A 17,313-nucleotide genomic window follows, 5' to 3' on the forward strand; every position below is an offset into this window, starting at 1 on the left:
TAACGCAACTTAACCCTCATTTAGCATGTTTCAGTTTGTGTGCAGATTATCTGTTCATTTCTCCTCTTTTATAAATAACTTTCTTTTGTTTCATATATATATATATATATATATATATTTGGAGTTATGTTCTTCTTAGTTTGTTGTGTTCTTCTACCTCCCAACATTAACTCATCTTGGTTTAAATTTGGGGTTTTCTTCCTGTGCACTCGTGTGTTTAAACCTGCTAATTTGTCTGATATTTATAGGCTGCTGGTGACATGTAGCTCTGCTGTCACCACAAAGAGCAATAACAGCTTATTATCCTCCAACACTCTGAGAGATTAAGGCTCTAAAGGGTTCTTCTTGAAGGGGTGAGGTTCTAGGCCAAGATTCTGAAGAACCATTTTTCTTTAAGTAAGGGTTTAAGTTTAGTAAAACTAAAGGTTACATTAAGGACCCTTTTCATCCAAAGAAGCATTTTTAGAGGAAAGTTCTTCAAAGATTGTTGAACTCTTTTGTCAAGGGTTCTTTGTACCATACCCATATCTTAGGTGTGTTCTAGAGAAAACCCCTGCAAGCTAAAACAGTTCTCAGTGAAACCCCCTGGATGGGTTCTAGATAAAACCCTTGAATATGGACAACGGAAGGGTTCTTGGTGAAACCTCCTGGATGGGTTCAAGATAAAACCCTTGGAATATTAAAGGGTTTGTGATAAAACTCCCTGGGTGGGTTCTCGAGAAAACACCTGCAATCTAAAAGGGTTCTCAGTGAAACCCCTTGGATGGGTTCTAGGTAAAACATTTCAAATATAAAAGGGTTCCTGGTGAAACCCTTGGATAGGTTCTAGTTAAAACTCTTGTAATATAAAACAGTTCTTGGTGAAACCCTCCTGGGTGGGTTCTAGATAAAACCCTTGGAATATAAAAGATTCTCAGTGAAACCCAATAGGTGAATTCTAGATAAAAACTCTGTAGAACCTCCTGAGTGGGTTCTTGTTAGCACCCTTAGAAGCTTGAAAGACCCTCCAGAGAGAGTTTTGGGTAGAACCATTACACCATGGAAGGGTTCTCTGTAGAACATCTCATAGGGGGTTTGTGTAAAACCCTCCACAGATGGTTCTAAGTATACCTCATTGCAAAGGTACCAAGTTGAACCTTTTCAAAAGGTTCCATCAGGAAACAAAAAAGGGCCCTCTTATGGGAAGAGGCCAATGAACTCTCTATGGTTCTAGTGAGCACCTTTATTCCTCAGAGTGTAGCCTCAGCTCTTCTTCGTTGGTGTCTCAGTTCTCTGATTCACAGGGAGAATAAAGCCTCAGTGTGTCTGTTAGAATCAGCCACAGTAGCTCGTCTTCAGTCGGGGTCAAACATGCTTTGATCATAAACACAGTGACAGATCGTCTAGGACGTGGAGGTGGAGTCGAGGGTCGCCAGGTTGAAAAACCTCCTTGATCTGTTAAACAGCTCCTGAGAGCGCAAACATGAAAAATACCACAGCTGACCCGCCGCTGCAGACACGAGGTCAGGAGGTGTCGATTTAGCCGAGTAAACCTGAGGAAACTGTCAGATTAGGGTTAAATTTAGGGTTGAACATCTCCTGTTTCCTGACTGACTTGACGTCCATTTATCCCACAGCAGAGACGTTTGCAGAGACGTCTGCAGAAACGTCTGCAGAGACAGGCGCCGCTGAAGCTGCTGAAACAGAGAGCACCTCACGTGAGGACGAGGGGCAGCTGGGTACGCCTCTGGTCTTTGAGCGCTTCACTCTCTACAGCTGCTTGTGCCTTCAGTTGTTTTCTCAGCATCTTTAAAAGATTAGTTCTACATGCTGGGAAATACACTTGTCTGCTTTCTTGCCAAGAGTTAGATGAGAAGATAAATACCACTCACATGTCTGTGTGGTACATGTGAAGCTACAGCCAGCAGCTGGTTATCTTAGCTTAGCATAAGGACTGGAAACAAGGGGAAACCAAAAATCCACCTACCAAAACCTCTAAGCTCAGTAATACTGGGCAATAACACATTACTTTCCTCAGCAACAATTGTTTTCCCAATCAGAAAACATCTAAAACCCCCCAAAAGACTAAAGTAACACTAAAAAAAGCAGAAATTCTCATGTAAGAGAACCTTGAACCATCAAACATTTTGTGAAATGATTAATCGACTGTCAAAATAATGATCTTGGTTACTGTCTCTGGAGTTTTATATCAGTTTGACTTGTCTTCTGTGCTTCTTCTGTCCACTGGTGTGGACATGTTAGCTTAACAACTTGAGGGCTGCTGGAGGGGGGAGGCAGTTCACTTTTGCAAAAAGAGCAAAAAAGCAACTCCTTATTGTTGTCTTATGTAGCTACATGTGTTGTGTTTCTAGCTGGTTAGCTAATGTTACCTACTGGTAAACTGACATTCAGGAGTACTATGTGCAGGCACTAAGGCTAATGCTAAGCTAGCTGTTAATGGTCACTAAACAGTCTACCTCCAAACTACAGGCTGGCTGTTTGTTAAACCATATCTTCTAAGTTACCTGTTAAATACAGAATATGTGATGAGGAATTGTTTGAAGGTGCCTTGGATGGAGTTGTGCCTAAGTAAGCTAACAAGTAAAGCTATCATAATTAGCATGCCGTGTGGCGTTTTTATCCATATAATAACAAAGTGTTAAAATGAGTGGAAAAATTCACATGAACGCCCCCTCAAGTCAGAACGACAACTCATAAAGTTGGACAAGTTGTAGAGTTGGTGTCTGTTGTCACTTGTGCAGCATCATGGCAGACAAAACTAAATGTTTGGCTCATAACTTTTTCTTAATTCAAATACTCCATGTCAGTTTTTATTTGTTGAGTGAACTGGATTAATTAGAACAATTATTTATTAGCATTAAACCTGATAAGAGTGACACACCTTTAATAACGGATTACATTCAGATTCAGCATGTAACAAACCCTAACCTACTCTTTAGTAACATCCAATGTTTTTTTTCCACATGCGACTTAAAAGCTCATGAATTTTGAAAATAATGAATTCCCAGCTCAGAAAATGGGACCATCCAAGGAGCACATGAATGCACCATATTTCTTCTAACTCCCTGATGTCTTGTTGAGGTTGCTAGGCAGCCAAGAAATAGTCTGGCAAATAACTCCTCCATAAAACCACGACTTGTTGTTTATTACACTTCAGTTTATGGATTAAACAAGATATAACATGCTAACTGTAGAACTTTGTCTTAGCTAGCTGTATCCCCCTGGCCTCCAGTCTTTGTGCTAAGCTAAGCTAACATGCTGATGATTGTAGCTTCATACTGAATACTGGTTTCACAGTATGAAAACTGCCGGTTATCATAGGGTCATTGTAACTTTTTTTTTTTTTTAAATTGGTTATCGTACCATGAAAACATCCTACATGAGACTTGTATCTAACTTGCTGCAAGAAAGCAAATAAGTGTATTTCCCAAAATGTCGATTTATTCCTTTTTAATTTTATGACCGAAGCGGCCTTTTGCTCTTGTGTTTGTCCTAAATGTAAACTGAAGCTTACTATCTTTTCCTTTCAGCATCATTATTGGAGTTTAATTGGTGGTTTATTCTGTTGCTTGGTTCTTTTTTCTTTACGCTTGCTCTGACGGTTAATACTCTGCTCCTTTCAGAGCTGCAGCCTGATCATAAGCAGACTCAAACATGTCCTTTTTTTAAACAAAAAAGATGGTTACATCCTGGCTATTTCTGAGTGAAGGGTATGGCCAAAACCACAGGCAGATTTAAGACTCCTGTGATCTGTTGAACAGATGCACCGCTCCCAGTGGTGGGGAACGCCAGAATAATGTTAAAAACAGCTGAAGTACCACATGGAGCACCAGCTTCGGTGTGGTACTGCTGCACCATGTCAGACTTACAGAAAAACTGTGATCGCTCTGTGCGTCTGCATATTGTTTTTGAATGATATATTTAACAGTTACTTGCTGTGGGCTTTCTGCATTAACTGAGGACGTGTTGCGTGTGGGCTTTGTATTGATTTTTTTTTGCAGAGAGTGAGTGCATCAATCAGTTATAAATGACAGGAAGTCATTACTGATCATGCTCTAATGTCTTTTCCATCCGTCTCCTCATGTCCAACCAGCAGCAGGAGGAGCAGCCCCAACAGGTAGGCTCTTTATGTTTTATTGATCGCACTTAGACTGAATTTATTTACTGCAAGACATGAATATAGTTTAGATAACTACAGGTGGACAACATGAAACCGGGGGGGACGAAACTGTTCTCTGTTTTTATAATATGCTGTACTGACAGATTCCTATATTGCTGCTACCTTATTATACAGTCTGGAGTGTGACACCTGAATAAAAGGGACTTTTACAGGGTTTAATCAAAACTAATTAATAAATAAACCATTTAAAAGGCTTAAAATGGTTAGGGTTCTTTGGTTGTTTAATTACATTTGCTGTTCAATTCTGTGTTAATAAACTCAGAGTAAAAACATATATAACACATAATAAGATAATTAATATTACCACTTAATAATTCTTTAAATGATGAGTTGATGATTTTTCAAAACTAATTTATGAATTTGTCACACTTTAAAACATACAAATCCACCACATTCAGCTCACATAACTTATGTGCATTTCATGTTTGCAGAAAGTAAAACCTAGAGTAATAACTGTGGCAATGAAATAATAAAAATAGGAAATAATAACAGGAAGATGCATATTTCATGACATAATAGGTGTTGCTTAAAGTTTCCATGTCATGATCGCTTTAACCTACACAGCAGCAACTCAAGCTGTGATTGGTCAGACTCCCTCAATTTTGTGATTCCATTTTAAATCTCAATTATTAATTCCTAATTTGAAGTTTGTAATGTGTAAGGTTGACATATTTATCAATGTACAAAAAAAGGTTGTAATTAAGTGTGCATTTTATGCTACACACAAAACAAACTATTATTATTTATGAGTTTATTCATGCATCATTAAAAAATGCTAAAAAAAAAAACCATTCCAATATAGAATGTGTTTTTATAATATATAACTTCCATCCATCCATCTTCAACTGCTCATCTGAAGTAGGGTCGCGGAGGTATCAGTTCCAGCAGGGAACCCCAGACTTCCCGTTCCCCAGCTACATTAACCAGCTCTGACTGGGGGATCCCGAGGTGTTCCCAGGCCAGGGTGGAGATATAATCCCTCCACCTGGTCCTCGGTCTTGCCTGGAACACCTCCCTAGAGAGGTGACCAGGTGTCGTCCTTACAAGATGCCCGAACCACCTCAACTGGCTCCTTTCTATGCAAAGGAGTTCCTCACAGATGACTGAGCTTCTCCCCCTTCTCCTGAGGGAGATACCAGCCATAATAATAATAATAATAATAATAATATAACTTAAAACCATTTTTATTATACGCTGTAAAAGTTCTTGCGGTGTCACACTTCAGACTCTACAATGTCAATCTTTAATCGTTTGTTTTATTACTGCATAAAAAGTTCAATGGTGGGTCAAAAGTCTTTTAGTGGGGGGGTACATTATTTTAGAGTTTCAGGGAGACTTTCTATCATAATTTAATCACTTTTTTATGGTGGTCTGTTGTTCATTGTGTTCACTGGAATGCATCATCTGTTGTTTGTCACCCCAGTGTGATGCATTACTGTCCATTTCCATCTCATTTTACTTTCATGTGAACTCAGATTGTTGTTTTTTGTTTTTCCACCACTGATCACGTCTCTTGCATCTTCACCTTTTATAGCTCTCTCGGTTTATTTTTTTCTGGTTAATGAAGCAGTCTTTTTTTTCCTTGTGGACATCACTACTTCTTTAATTATCTTTTCTTTGTTTCAATGGGGAGATGGAAAACGAGTGCTGTGAATGTCATCATTAATCTGCTTTCCAAACAAATTAGCAAAGCCCGGTTCTGGAGTCCGCAGTGAGTTTGCGTTTGACGGATCAAAGCCTGCTGAAGACGAGGCTGCTGGCGAGGGCGTTGACTTCACGGGAGCTTCCCGCTCCCCGGACGCCGGAAACGAGGCGGCGGGAGAGTGTGGGAAGAGGCTGAGTGACTCTTTATGGGCCTCCGAAGACCTCAGCTGCAGGTCGGAGATAAGACGGGACGTGCAGGCCAGCAGGGGGAGCCCTGAGTGGACCGGAGCTGCGGACGCTCAGAGGGCGATCAGCCTGGACGCCTCCGAGTGCCTGAGTGAAATGAGCAGCCTGTCTTTGGTGCGCAGCACAGCTTTGGAAGACCTGACGTCCATCGGAGACAGAAGCTCGTGGGTCAGTGAAGGAGAGGAGCAAACAAAAGATGGAGCGGCTTCAAAGTCGTCTGGAAGCAGCTCAGAAACACAACAGCCCCCTTATTCCCCAAATCTGTCACAGCCTATCTTTGATTCTCATCGTTCAGAGGATCTGCATAGCAGTAGGAACATTTCCGAGAAGGATAGCCCTTTTACCGAAATGCCATCTGGCACGGCGGCTGAAAACAGCAGCGGTGACTCATCGTTACATAGGCCCGGCCATTCAAAGCCTGACATTTCTCATGACTCAGACACGAGGGGCGGTGTGGCTCAGACCACCGGTACCGCCGAGCCCCAGAAAACTCCCCCCCCAACCCAACCAGCCAGAAAGTCTTTGGTGCCGGTCGCTGTGTTCAAAGGTCTGTTTGCTGTCATGTTCACCAGTTCAGAGTCCTCTTCAGTTTAAACTCCTCCTTCCACTTCTTTCATTTACAAACGCAGCTTCTACTCTGTGTTATGCGGCACTCTCCATATGGACGTTAAGGAGAAGCTTGTTGTCCTCCCTCCCCACTTTATAGCTTTTTGTTTCATCTCTCCATCTCTGCTCACTCTGCCGGTCATGCAGCCCCGAACTTAAAAAAAAAAAAAGCCACTTTTTGTTTCCCACCATGAGCACTTTGTGTCACCGTGCATGCTGCATACTCACTGAGATATTTGATTTGCCATGAGAATGTGTTTAGGCACACACCTGGAAGTCTTAATTCACTCGGGTGGATTTAAAAGAGGAATTATAAGATATTAAACTTTAAAAAGAAGTGGGTCAGAAAGTTTTAAATCCTGATTTTCTCTCTTATGTCTACAGCTCAAGCGAAGATGGATAACGGCTCTGCAGAAAAGGTATGTGACTACGGCTGCTATTAAAGGTTTGTCACCCGTTAAAGGGACAATTCTGCTTTAATACAACTTGGAACATATTTTTTGTGGCTTCGTCCATCTTTTCCATCAGTTATTATTGAAACTGCTGCATTGCTGAGGTCTGGGAATGTCGGAGGAAGAGTCAGATGATCAGACAGGTTGTAAATAAATCTCCAGGTTTGACAAAATTATTTGGAAGAGATGGTGAAGGCAAAAGGTAAATTATTACCTGACTGATATAAACATCCATCACAGTTTACTGTGACAGATGGATTGTTGGACCGCTCGTGTTCGGGGACTTTTATAGCAGTGGTTCCCAAACTTTTTTTTAGCATGCCCCAGTTTCAGAAGCCAAAAAAAGTTTGTGCCCCCCCACCCCAAACTTTTTTATCTACTGGAACTGATAAAAAAAAAAAGATCTCCAAGTTGAGTTTTGGTGAATTAAGGTCAGTAGGATAGAATCAGCTCATAGATCATATCCATTCAACTTTTTTAGTCACTCTTTTTCACTCAGAGGGCCACTAAAGGGGCCATCTGAGGGGCTGGGGGAGGGCACAGTTTTACAGCATCACTTGATTAAAAATAGCTTACATATAGACAAACTTTATTAGATACATAAATACATAAAAACAGGGCCTATGTTGAAAAAAAGCAGTTAACCTATAAAGATTTTGATAACAATGTTGTAATGCACACGGCCATTAGAGATCCTTTTCAGGTGAACACAATCACTGGTTACTGTTGTATTTTCAAACGAGTGATGCTCTAAAAGTCTCAAAACACGAGCGGTCAAAAGATCAGACAGGTTGTCAACAAGCCAGCAGTTTAGCCAGATTATATAAACCACAATTTAGAGGCAAAGCTTCAAATGAGAACAATAATCCTGCATTTAGACCCCAAAATAGGTTAAAAGAAAATAGGGCCCATTATAAAAACATACTGGAGTTACCCTCTGGGGAGGACATTAGGGTGGATGGTCGTGTCTGCACAGAAGAAAGTGCTGTTTGTTTTCTGTTTCCTCTCAATTAACCAGTTCCTCCTATTAATGTTGGTTCATTATAACAATGACTGCAATCTTTCTCCAACCTTAAACCTGCAAGTTTTTTTTGGCTGCTTAGTGGTCAAGACTCAGGCTCTTTTTGCTCTGTTTTTGGTCTCCACCATCTCCTGAGGGAACTATCTGTTTCTTTAGCTGCTAAATGCTGCACTATAATCACCAGCTAGTCTTTAACTGTGTCTGTCTACTGTTGGGTGACACTTAACATTTGGTTTTTAGAACTTTTTAGCTGGAAATGACGTGGATGAGAGCAGCCCTGGACAGGAAAACCAAAATAATGAGCTGATTTACTGATTAAAGAAAGTAGCTTCTGTGTCTGTATTAACCGGAGTGTAGATGTAGCCATGAATCACATGAATCATTTTGCAGCAGCATTTAGCTCTGGGACGCGTTTCCTCCTCCTTATTTTTGTGGTGTCACTGTGATCTCAGCAATGACGAGCGCAAACTTTTAAAACTAACAGAAAAAACGACCAAGATTATGAAAATAATCCCCAAGTTGTAATGAACCGGAATAACCCTTTAACATTACATTTGTGAAATATGATCATTCTTTTCCATCATTTTTCATTTGTTGAATCATTCCTGTTTTATGTTCACTGTCATTAGAACTTTTGTTTTTTCATTCGTTTTTCCTCCTCATGAAAAAGACTCAAACTGCCACCACACCAACATCCTCCCTTAAAAGACCATCCATAGTCACCAAGGGCAACAAAACAAACGCCTCCTCCCGAAACGGCCACAGCTCCATCCCCATTAAAACCGGCAGCACCGGGCCCAGGCGGCCCGGAGTACAGGTACAGGTACAGGTGTCTGAACGCAGCTCAGAGTTTAGACCTGAGCTGCGTTCAGGATGGATGGATGTTTTCCTGGACCCTCCTGACTGAGGATACAGAGGAGGTTGTTCAGTCAGTTTGAATGCACCCAAACCTGCACTGATTTATTTTTTTATGAGTTACCATAAACATTAACCAAACCCTCGTCCATTCATCATTTGCTCGACCACATCAGAATAAGTTGTACAAAATGTATGTGATTTCTGATTAAAGACCTGCTGTGGACTTTAATGGATAACTTCTGTATTTTTCAACCCGGATCCTATCTTTTCCTTTTTTAAAACTTGTTTGTGTTTACAATTATTGGGTTGCACCAACAAAGATTAATTGAGTTTATGAGTAATTCTAATAAGAGTTTAACAAAATTATGTTTAAAATGAGCTTTTTTTAAATTTAAAACAAAGCAGAGCTCTGTGGCACAATTACAAACTGATGTCAGTTTAGTTAATCCTTGTTTATTGATTTAAACCAAAATATAAGGATGTAACCATATGGAGATGTTAGCTACAAAGTTAGCTAAAAAGTTGCATTGTTTGCTAGCTAACATTAGTTAAAAAGTTAACAAAATGTTCCATTGTTTCCAAGTTAACATTGGCTAAGTAGTAAAAAAAAACCCAACAACTTCATATTGTTTCGTAGATAACATTAGCAAAAAAGTTAACAAAACGTTATATTGTTTGCTCACTAATATTGGCTAAAAAATGAACTGTATGTTAGCAGATGTTAGCTAAAAAGTAACCAAAATGTGACATTATTTTAGAGCCAGTTTAAAAGTTTGTTAGTCTAGAATCTAGAGAAGCTCTACTTTCTCATTGTTTGAGAAAAACTTGTTGGCCAAATTAATGGAGCACGTTGATTAGTCCATCTCAAAAAGGCAGCCATTTTGAAAGACAAACTTTCTCAAGTGTATGTTTTAAGTTCCTGGATGACAGTTTAAATTGGACTTTAAAGTTTTGGTGCAGACACTTAGACACAAACACAGTGGAAATTAGGATCTAGGTTGAAAAATAGTTTCCCTTTAAGTTGAATAAAAGCAGCTCTCTGAGATAACTATAATAATAATAATAATAGTAACTTTTCAGTTGTGTTGTTGATTTTCAGGGTCCGGGTGCAAAGTCTCAGACCCCTGGAGCCAAAACTGGAGCCAGAACTCAACCAGGTACAGAAAGAGGATTCTACAACTTAGTTATTCTATCCAATCTTTAACCTTTTTAAATTTTGGTTTATGTCATTTTATAAGGACTATGGTTTAAGGATTTCTTATGATGTGTCATTTTTTGTGATACAGCTAGTGCCAAGAAACCTCCCACTCCAAAAAATGAAAAAGGTAAAAAGAAGAAAAGAAAAGAAAAAGCACGAATCATTAGAGATTAATTTGTAGTCTCGCACAGCCACCACGCCACAGTCTGATCTGGACCGATCTGGATCAAACTTGGCCAGCTTCTAGCCGACAGAGCTCCTTGTCTGATTTTATTTTATGATTTATTATTATTTCCTCATTATTTTCCTTTTATCCATGACTGTTGACCTTCAAACCTCTGACTCGCTGCTTCTCTAATTACTTAAGATGCCCAAAGTGGACAGAGCAGCCCCGGTACTCCCAAATCTCCCTCTAGCCAAGCTCTTTCTGCAAAGGCGGCAGCTGAGGCCAACAAAGTGAAGAAGGTGGCGGTGGTGCGTTCCACGCCCAAATCCCCGGGCTCACTGAAGAGCCGCCCACCGGCGCCTCTGGCCGCAGCGGCGCCCATGCCCGACCTGAAGAACGTCAGGTCCAAGATCGGCTCCACAGACAACATCAAGCACCAGCCTGGAGGCGGAAAGGTACCCTGACTCTGACTCCAGCCGTCACACTGACGACACATCACGCTGCGCGCGGTTCACATCCAATTAAACAGTTAACATCGTCTGAGACTGAGCTGCTTTGGAGGCAGAAATAATCTGATTGGAGGTTTGAAGCTCAGTAGGCTGATCCAGAAGTCTGGACACACAATCGTATTTCCCGTCCTACGGCACGCAGTGTTTCCCTGATGAGGAGCACTAATACTTAACTATTTAAAGGACCAGTCTGTAGGATTTAGTGGCAGAAAAAAAGGGCGAAAAAAAAGAGCCAGTGTTTGTTTTTTCTGTCCTGGTCTACTGCAGAAACATGGTGGTGCAACATGGCAGCTGTTGTGCAAGAAGACACACACCCGCCACTCATATTCAGGAAACGAAAACACAACAATAACACCCTAATGAAAACAAAATTATGAATATTATATTCTAATTCCTGCCAAAATATCCCCATAAATCTTAAAGACAAGACATTTAAAGTCAGAATGAAATTTAAAATGTCTTTTAGATCACATACTCGTGTTATTTGGTGCACTGTATTTAAGTTTCTTTAAGTTTTTATGGCATAAAAACTTGAATAAATAAATACAAAAACTACATTTACTTGCCTTTTTATATCATAATCCAATCATGGCGCTTCACATTATGACACAGACACTTTTCAACATTCAAATCAAATTCTTACCAACGTTTCTGCCTGCCAATCCTGTTTTACTGACAAGTTGAATGTACACTTAAAGGTGCCTATTAAGGTCTGAGATGTTTTGACAGAATTTCCTTCATCCTAATTTGCAAAGATTTTTAAAATGTTTTAAATCCTACATTTTTTACAACCAAGTTTGCGAGGCTGCAGTCTTCTTCTGCACAACACTTGCATGTTACTGCCACCAGCAGTCAGGTCAGCAGGAAATGCGCAAAACTGGCAGTAGGAATTTGTACTGTGTCCAAAAAAAAAATACTCAGACCGACTCTTTAAAAAAGCACAGCACTTCGAGCGGTGAAAAAGGAAGCGAAACTTTATTTTTATAGCATTTTTCATTCGAGATGGACGCACAACGTGCTGCACAAAGCGCAGCAACAAGAACCATGTAGACAACGTAAATTTAAAACATGAGTTAAAAACTATAAGAACACTGAATTAAAAAATTCCACAGGTCAGGTCCATCAGATCTTAGCCTTATTTTATTAATTTTGATGAAAGATGTTAGAAACACAAATATTCAGACTCTATTAGTCAGAAAAATGAAGACAAATAGTTATCATCCAGACTGTTGGAAGCATCCATCACAGTTGAAAGGCCGACTTCCCTGTTCAAACTTTGATTTACTGTGCTTGTAGTTTTATCCTGTGTAGTGACAGATTATTACCGACATATTTTGGTTTTAGTTTAAAGTGTTAGACAAACTGGATAAATTGTTGGCTTCTTAACAGTCTGACTGTCTGTTTGTGTTTCTCCGTTTGTGTTCTCAGATCTCAGCAAAGTCTGCGGTGAGTACACACCGTCAACACAACTGAAAAAGATGTCTGAAACTATGAAAATAAAATGTAAAAATAATGAAACAAAACAACAATTTTTCTGTGACATATCCTGCCCATGTCTGCCCCGGTGTAGCAGAAATATGGCCGATACCAACTGGGAAAGCCAACTTGCGTAACTTCTCTCCTAATATTATCGTCACCTCTCTTAACCTTTTGAATCTGTCTGGTTCAGACTAGATTATATTTTTGTCTGTCCTATATCATATATAGTATATTATATATAGCATAGAGCCATAAACTCTTGATGTGACTTTGCATGGAGAAAAGACAGACCAATAATAGCTTGCTTTACCGGGGTGCTCTCATACCATCAGCTGCTTCATCATGAAGGATGTGCCAGAGATCGACTTCTGGGAACAAGAATGTAAATGCAAACAAATGTCTGAAGCAGTGTGTGTGACGCTGATTAGAAAAAAAGACAAAAAAAAAGAAGAGAAATCAGCTGTGAGCTTTCCTCAGTTTCACACTTCCTCATCGCAGCACCAACAGTGGTGATATTTATAGGATAATTATCATATTTGCACAGTAATTTTGCCATCTGTATGATCAGTAATGCCAAAAATCTCATTATGTATGATAATTTGATTGTGCTGCGTCCCACAAGTTGCACAATTGCTGCCTTCCAGTGCTGTTGGAAAGTAAAAACTCACATCTGCAACACAGAGGAAAGAAACAACAAATTGGACAGTAGCCAAGATCTAAATGTCACAGTAACTTATAAACTGCATGTTTTTTTTTTTCTTCAATAGGCCTCCTTTGTTGTTTGCTGTTGTTTTGAGTCATATTTGTGACCATACATATTCAGAGTCGGACATTATGGCGCGTCCCTGAACACAACAAGCCCTGCAGCCAGCACAAGTTATCTAAAATTACGCGTCCTCAAAATATAATTGGCTAATAATTTTAAGCCTCTGGTATGATGCTTTAACATTTCCCATCATGCAACACTGAGCACCAACAACATCATTCCTCTTTCACTTCACTTTGTTTGCAGCTGAAGAGCGCTCTGTGCTCCTATTGGTCAACAAGACCGCGCTCGTCATTCTGTCAGGACACCAGTGCAAACATCAGTTTCTGCATCTAATAGTCATTTTCGTTCACCGCATCGTCTGTTGGGTCAGACTGTTATCAGGCTGATATTGTGTCATCTGAACCCGCAGTTTGTAAAAAAAAAAATTTTTTAAAGGCTCCGCCCACTACAATTTGAATCAGCCAATCTACTTTTTTAAATGATTATTTCTGCTTCCAGAGCAGCCAAACCTCTCAGAAATGTTTGTGGAACTAAAAACTCCAAAATCTGACTTTTGATGTTTTGACTGCTGTCTGATCTACAGAACAAACTGTGTCAGTGTACTCTGTGTGTGCGTGTGTGCGTGCGTGTGCGTGCGTGTGCGTGCGTGTGCGTGCGTGCCTATTTGTGCTGTGGTTGACAAGTGTGTGTGTGAGGTCAATTTTAGCATTAAAAGAGCTGCAGGTCTTTGTTCTAATTGTGTGCAGGCTGCAGTCACGTGTCAGATGCTTCACCGCTGAGGTTTAGAGGATGTTGAGTTGTGATATTTATGGAACAAAAGAAATAATTAAAGTCGCAGAGTCTTTATCTGACTGATGATTAAATGGCAGCTCGAACAGAAACAGAGGAGATAGTGAGCATAAAAACATTACAGCTGTTTTGCAGACAGATGTGTTTTTTTTTCCCTGAATGATTCCCCCCTTCCTTTCTCACATGATCTCGCCTCCACCTGCATGCGGTTGGTCACACACAGCAACACGAGTTAACAGCTGTCTCTGAATCAGTCTGTTTCTTTCAGGCTTCACAGCTCATGTGTCAAACCATCGTCTACACTCAAACTCTAAAAGCTGACGTTTTCGTTTTTCCAGGTACAAGTCCTTGAACAGAAGGTGGACTATAGTAAAGTGCAGTCTAAGTGTGGCTCCAAAGACAATATGAAACATGTACCCGGTGGCGGCAATGTGAGTAACTGAGGGATGAACTCAACACCCGACTCTTGAGTATCTCTGCAGTTATGATCATCGAAACCAACTTTTGGTAAAATGTTAAAATACATGATCAGAAGATGGACTACAATCTGCTCAACAATCACTAATAAGACATTAAAATAAATACGTAGCTTTTTTTTTTTTAAAGTTCTTTCACTAAAAAGCTCAAGGTGCATTTAACCAAAAGCCCACTGCTTTAAAGGGATAGTTCAAGTTTTTTGAAGTGTGGTTGCATGAAGAACTTATCCATGGTCAGTGTTTTACATACAATAGATGGCGGTCGACGTGCCTTCAGTTTGGAGAAGCAGCAGGAGTACTGGTGCAGGAAGTTAAGTGTTGCTGTCAAACAAACCTTTCTGATGAGAGATTGCCGTTACACAAGAAAGGCAACCAAACTCCACTGGCAAAAGCAGCACACTGAAAAATCTCCCGTTCAAGATGTTTATTGGCGTGACATTTCAAGCTACAGGCTCTTCCTAAGACTGCAGTCTGAATGTCTTGATCGGGAGCTTTTTTGTGCTCAGATTTTTTCCTTCTCTATTCAGGTTTTTTTGTGATCCAACACCCAACTCAGAGGTCTCAGGGATGTACGTGTCTTTTTAACATTGTTTCTGGTGATTTCTAACTCCTTAAAACACCAAAATTAAACAAAAACAAACTAACCAATGGAAGCAGCGTCAACTCGTGTTTTGCAAGGTAAAATGTTTTTGCAACAGGAGTCTGGTTGCTTTGGAGAGAGCATAGTGTGTACACTATATCAAGAATATTTTCACAGCTTTGCTTTGTGGTCAAACAGCCTTTTCTAATGGGAAACCACTGTTATATAAGCCAAATGTCACTCTCTCCAAAGCAACCAAATTCCATTAGCAAAGTCACCAATTTTACCTCGCAAAACACAAGAGTTGCCAGCCTACCACTCCCTCAATGTGTTTTTTTTTTTGCATTGTTGTGTGATTTCTGTGTTTGGATTCACCAAAGTCACACAATAACACAAACAAACTCAGCAACTCCTGTGATCTGCAAGATAAAATTACTGTTTTGCCAATGGAGTCTGGTGTCTTTACAGAGAGTGATATCTGGCTTATATAATGGCGGTTTCCTGCCAGAAAAGGCTCTCTGACAGCAAGGTAAAGTGGTGAAAATATTATAAATGGTTCTCCAACCTGGGGGCGTGTCAACCGCCATCCACTGTAAGTAATACACAGACTATAGATACGTACCTCATACAACCCTACTTCAAAAAACCTGAACTATCCCTTCAATGCATTAAAGTTGTCATCTGTAAGATTTTATTAGTTATTATATATTTGATCATTTGTTTGTGGTGAAGTACAGGAAAAGACTCATAATACTTATTTACATAGTAACTTCTAGGATCTCACCAACAATAACTGATCCAGAGCATCATAGGCGTCTTATTTTTAACATTATTTATTTCTTCATGCACTAAAATCAATAGAATATCCCCCAGTAGTGTCACATGTTGTTTCCTCGGGCATTTTAACATTTTTGCAGCTGGAACAACACACCTGACAAAGTTATGGATGACAGCTTTAATGAAATGAGTCAAATTATTTGTAGTCTTCATCCCTTCATCATCTTATCCCCTCCTATTTGGGCTGATCCTCTCCTGTGGCTTTTGTCACTGTAATTTCTGACAAAACCATATTTTTCTTCTCGCACTGCAGGTCCAAATTCTGGACAAGAAGCTGGACTTGACTAACGTCCAATCTCGTTGTGGTTCTAAAGACAACATAAAGCACACGCCTGGTGGAGGCAAGGTGAGGAAACTGGACGATGACACAGGTTGTGTTTGAATGAATAATTCTCAAAATCTGTTGGGTTTTTTGTTTATTTTTTTTCTGAGCTTATAAATAATTTTAAGGCAAGACACTACAGTTGAAAAGGGTAAATTTTAACTTCCCCAGGTGATTACTTACATACTTTCTGTATTTGAAGCTTTCTAAAATATGAAATATGAAATATGCTCTAATTTGCAAAACTTCCCAGTAGAGATGCACCCGAATCTGTATACATTACTCTTAAAAAAAATGTCAGTGGTTATTCAGACCGTCAGGGGGGAACTGAGAAATACACACAAATCTATTGTTCTGTAATTTTTTCCCATGCATGCTGTATCTTAGTCAGCACTCCTCTGGCAGCAGCACAGCATCTCTCCGTCTTCCCTTGAACTGTACATCTCAGGCAGCAGACTGAATTTTATTATGCTTATAGGGTAAAATGTCAAATTATGTGCTAATTCACAGAAGTTCCAGTCCCAAATCCAAAGACATTATTTAGGGAAGAACAAATAATGTGATGGAAACAGATTTCTTCTATCCAAAGTTGCTCATTATTATTCTGAAAAATTCTCTGTGATTATCCTGACATTGTTAAAAAGGGCTGCATCGACTTTAATTAATCACTGATTCAATACACAAAGAATATTCCCTTCAACTGAAGAATGTTTATATATTCTTGTGTATCTTTACTGTGGAGTTTTTATTTCCAAAGCAAGACAGAATCTTTTGATTTGAAAAACTTTTTTTTTCCAGTTTCTGATTTTCCAACATCTCCTAGTTAAAGGTGAGGTGACAGCAAGCTTTAGCCAGTTCAAAAAACTTCATTTAGCTGAAATAAAAAGAGACAGATATATTAGATATTTTATAATTAATTATATGTCAATTAAAATGCACTAAAATAAATATCTAAATTTGTATTTTTAGTGTTTTTCTGAGTTAAAACATGTTATGGAAGCAAAACAGACCAAAATCTCAAAACTGTAGTGTCTTGCCAAAATTTGGTACGGCCTGATTCTCTGTGGTACAAACATCTCTTCAGTGGTATTTTTTACTTGCTGTCATCACAGTTTGAAGGTGTCACTCCTCACCTGCAGCCTGGCTGCTCTCAGTCACCCCCCCCCCCCCCCCCCCCTTCA

General features: G+C 39.7%; 1 protein-coding gene across 3 annotated transcripts in view; it reads left to right on the forward strand.

Moving 5' to 3' along the window:
- The window catches only part of LOC146312397 (uncharacterized), a 49,771-nt gene that overhangs the window by 19,778 nt on the left and 12,680 nt on the right, over window positions 1-17,313 (forward strand). The window contains exons 4-12 of one of the 3 annotated variants that reach the window (XM_084741678.1): window positions 1,617-1,718; window positions 4,094-4,117; window positions 7,061-7,095; window positions 8,820-8,966; window positions 10,107-10,164; window positions 10,294-10,332; window positions 10,573-10,826; window positions 14,256-14,348; window positions 16,064-16,156. In XM_084741678.1, the coding sequence (XP_084597804.1) occupies window positions 1,617-1,718; window positions 4,094-4,117; window positions 7,061-7,095; window positions 8,820-8,966; window positions 10,107-10,164; window positions 10,294-10,332; window positions 10,573-10,826; window positions 14,256-14,348; window positions 16,064-16,156 (845 nt within the window). Of the gene's footprint in view, window positions 1-1,616; window positions 1,719-4,093; window positions 4,118-5,732; window positions 6,618-7,060; window positions 7,096-8,819; window positions 8,967-10,106; window positions 10,165-10,293; window positions 10,333-10,572; window positions 10,827-12,308; window positions 12,327-14,255; window positions 14,349-16,063; window positions 16,157-17,313 lie in introns of those variants that run through there. The other 2 variants (XM_084741676.1, XM_084741677.1) reach the window with 2 other exon arrangements.

Source organism: Lutjanus erythropterus, chromosome 17 (assembly GCF_056507025.1).
Source record: "Lutjanus erythropterus isolate fLutEry1 chromosome 17, fLutEry1.hap2, whole genome shotgun sequence".
Taxonomy (NCBI): Eukaryota; Metazoa; Chordata; class Actinopteri; order Lutjaniformes; family Lutjanidae; genus Lutjanus; species Lutjanus erythropterus.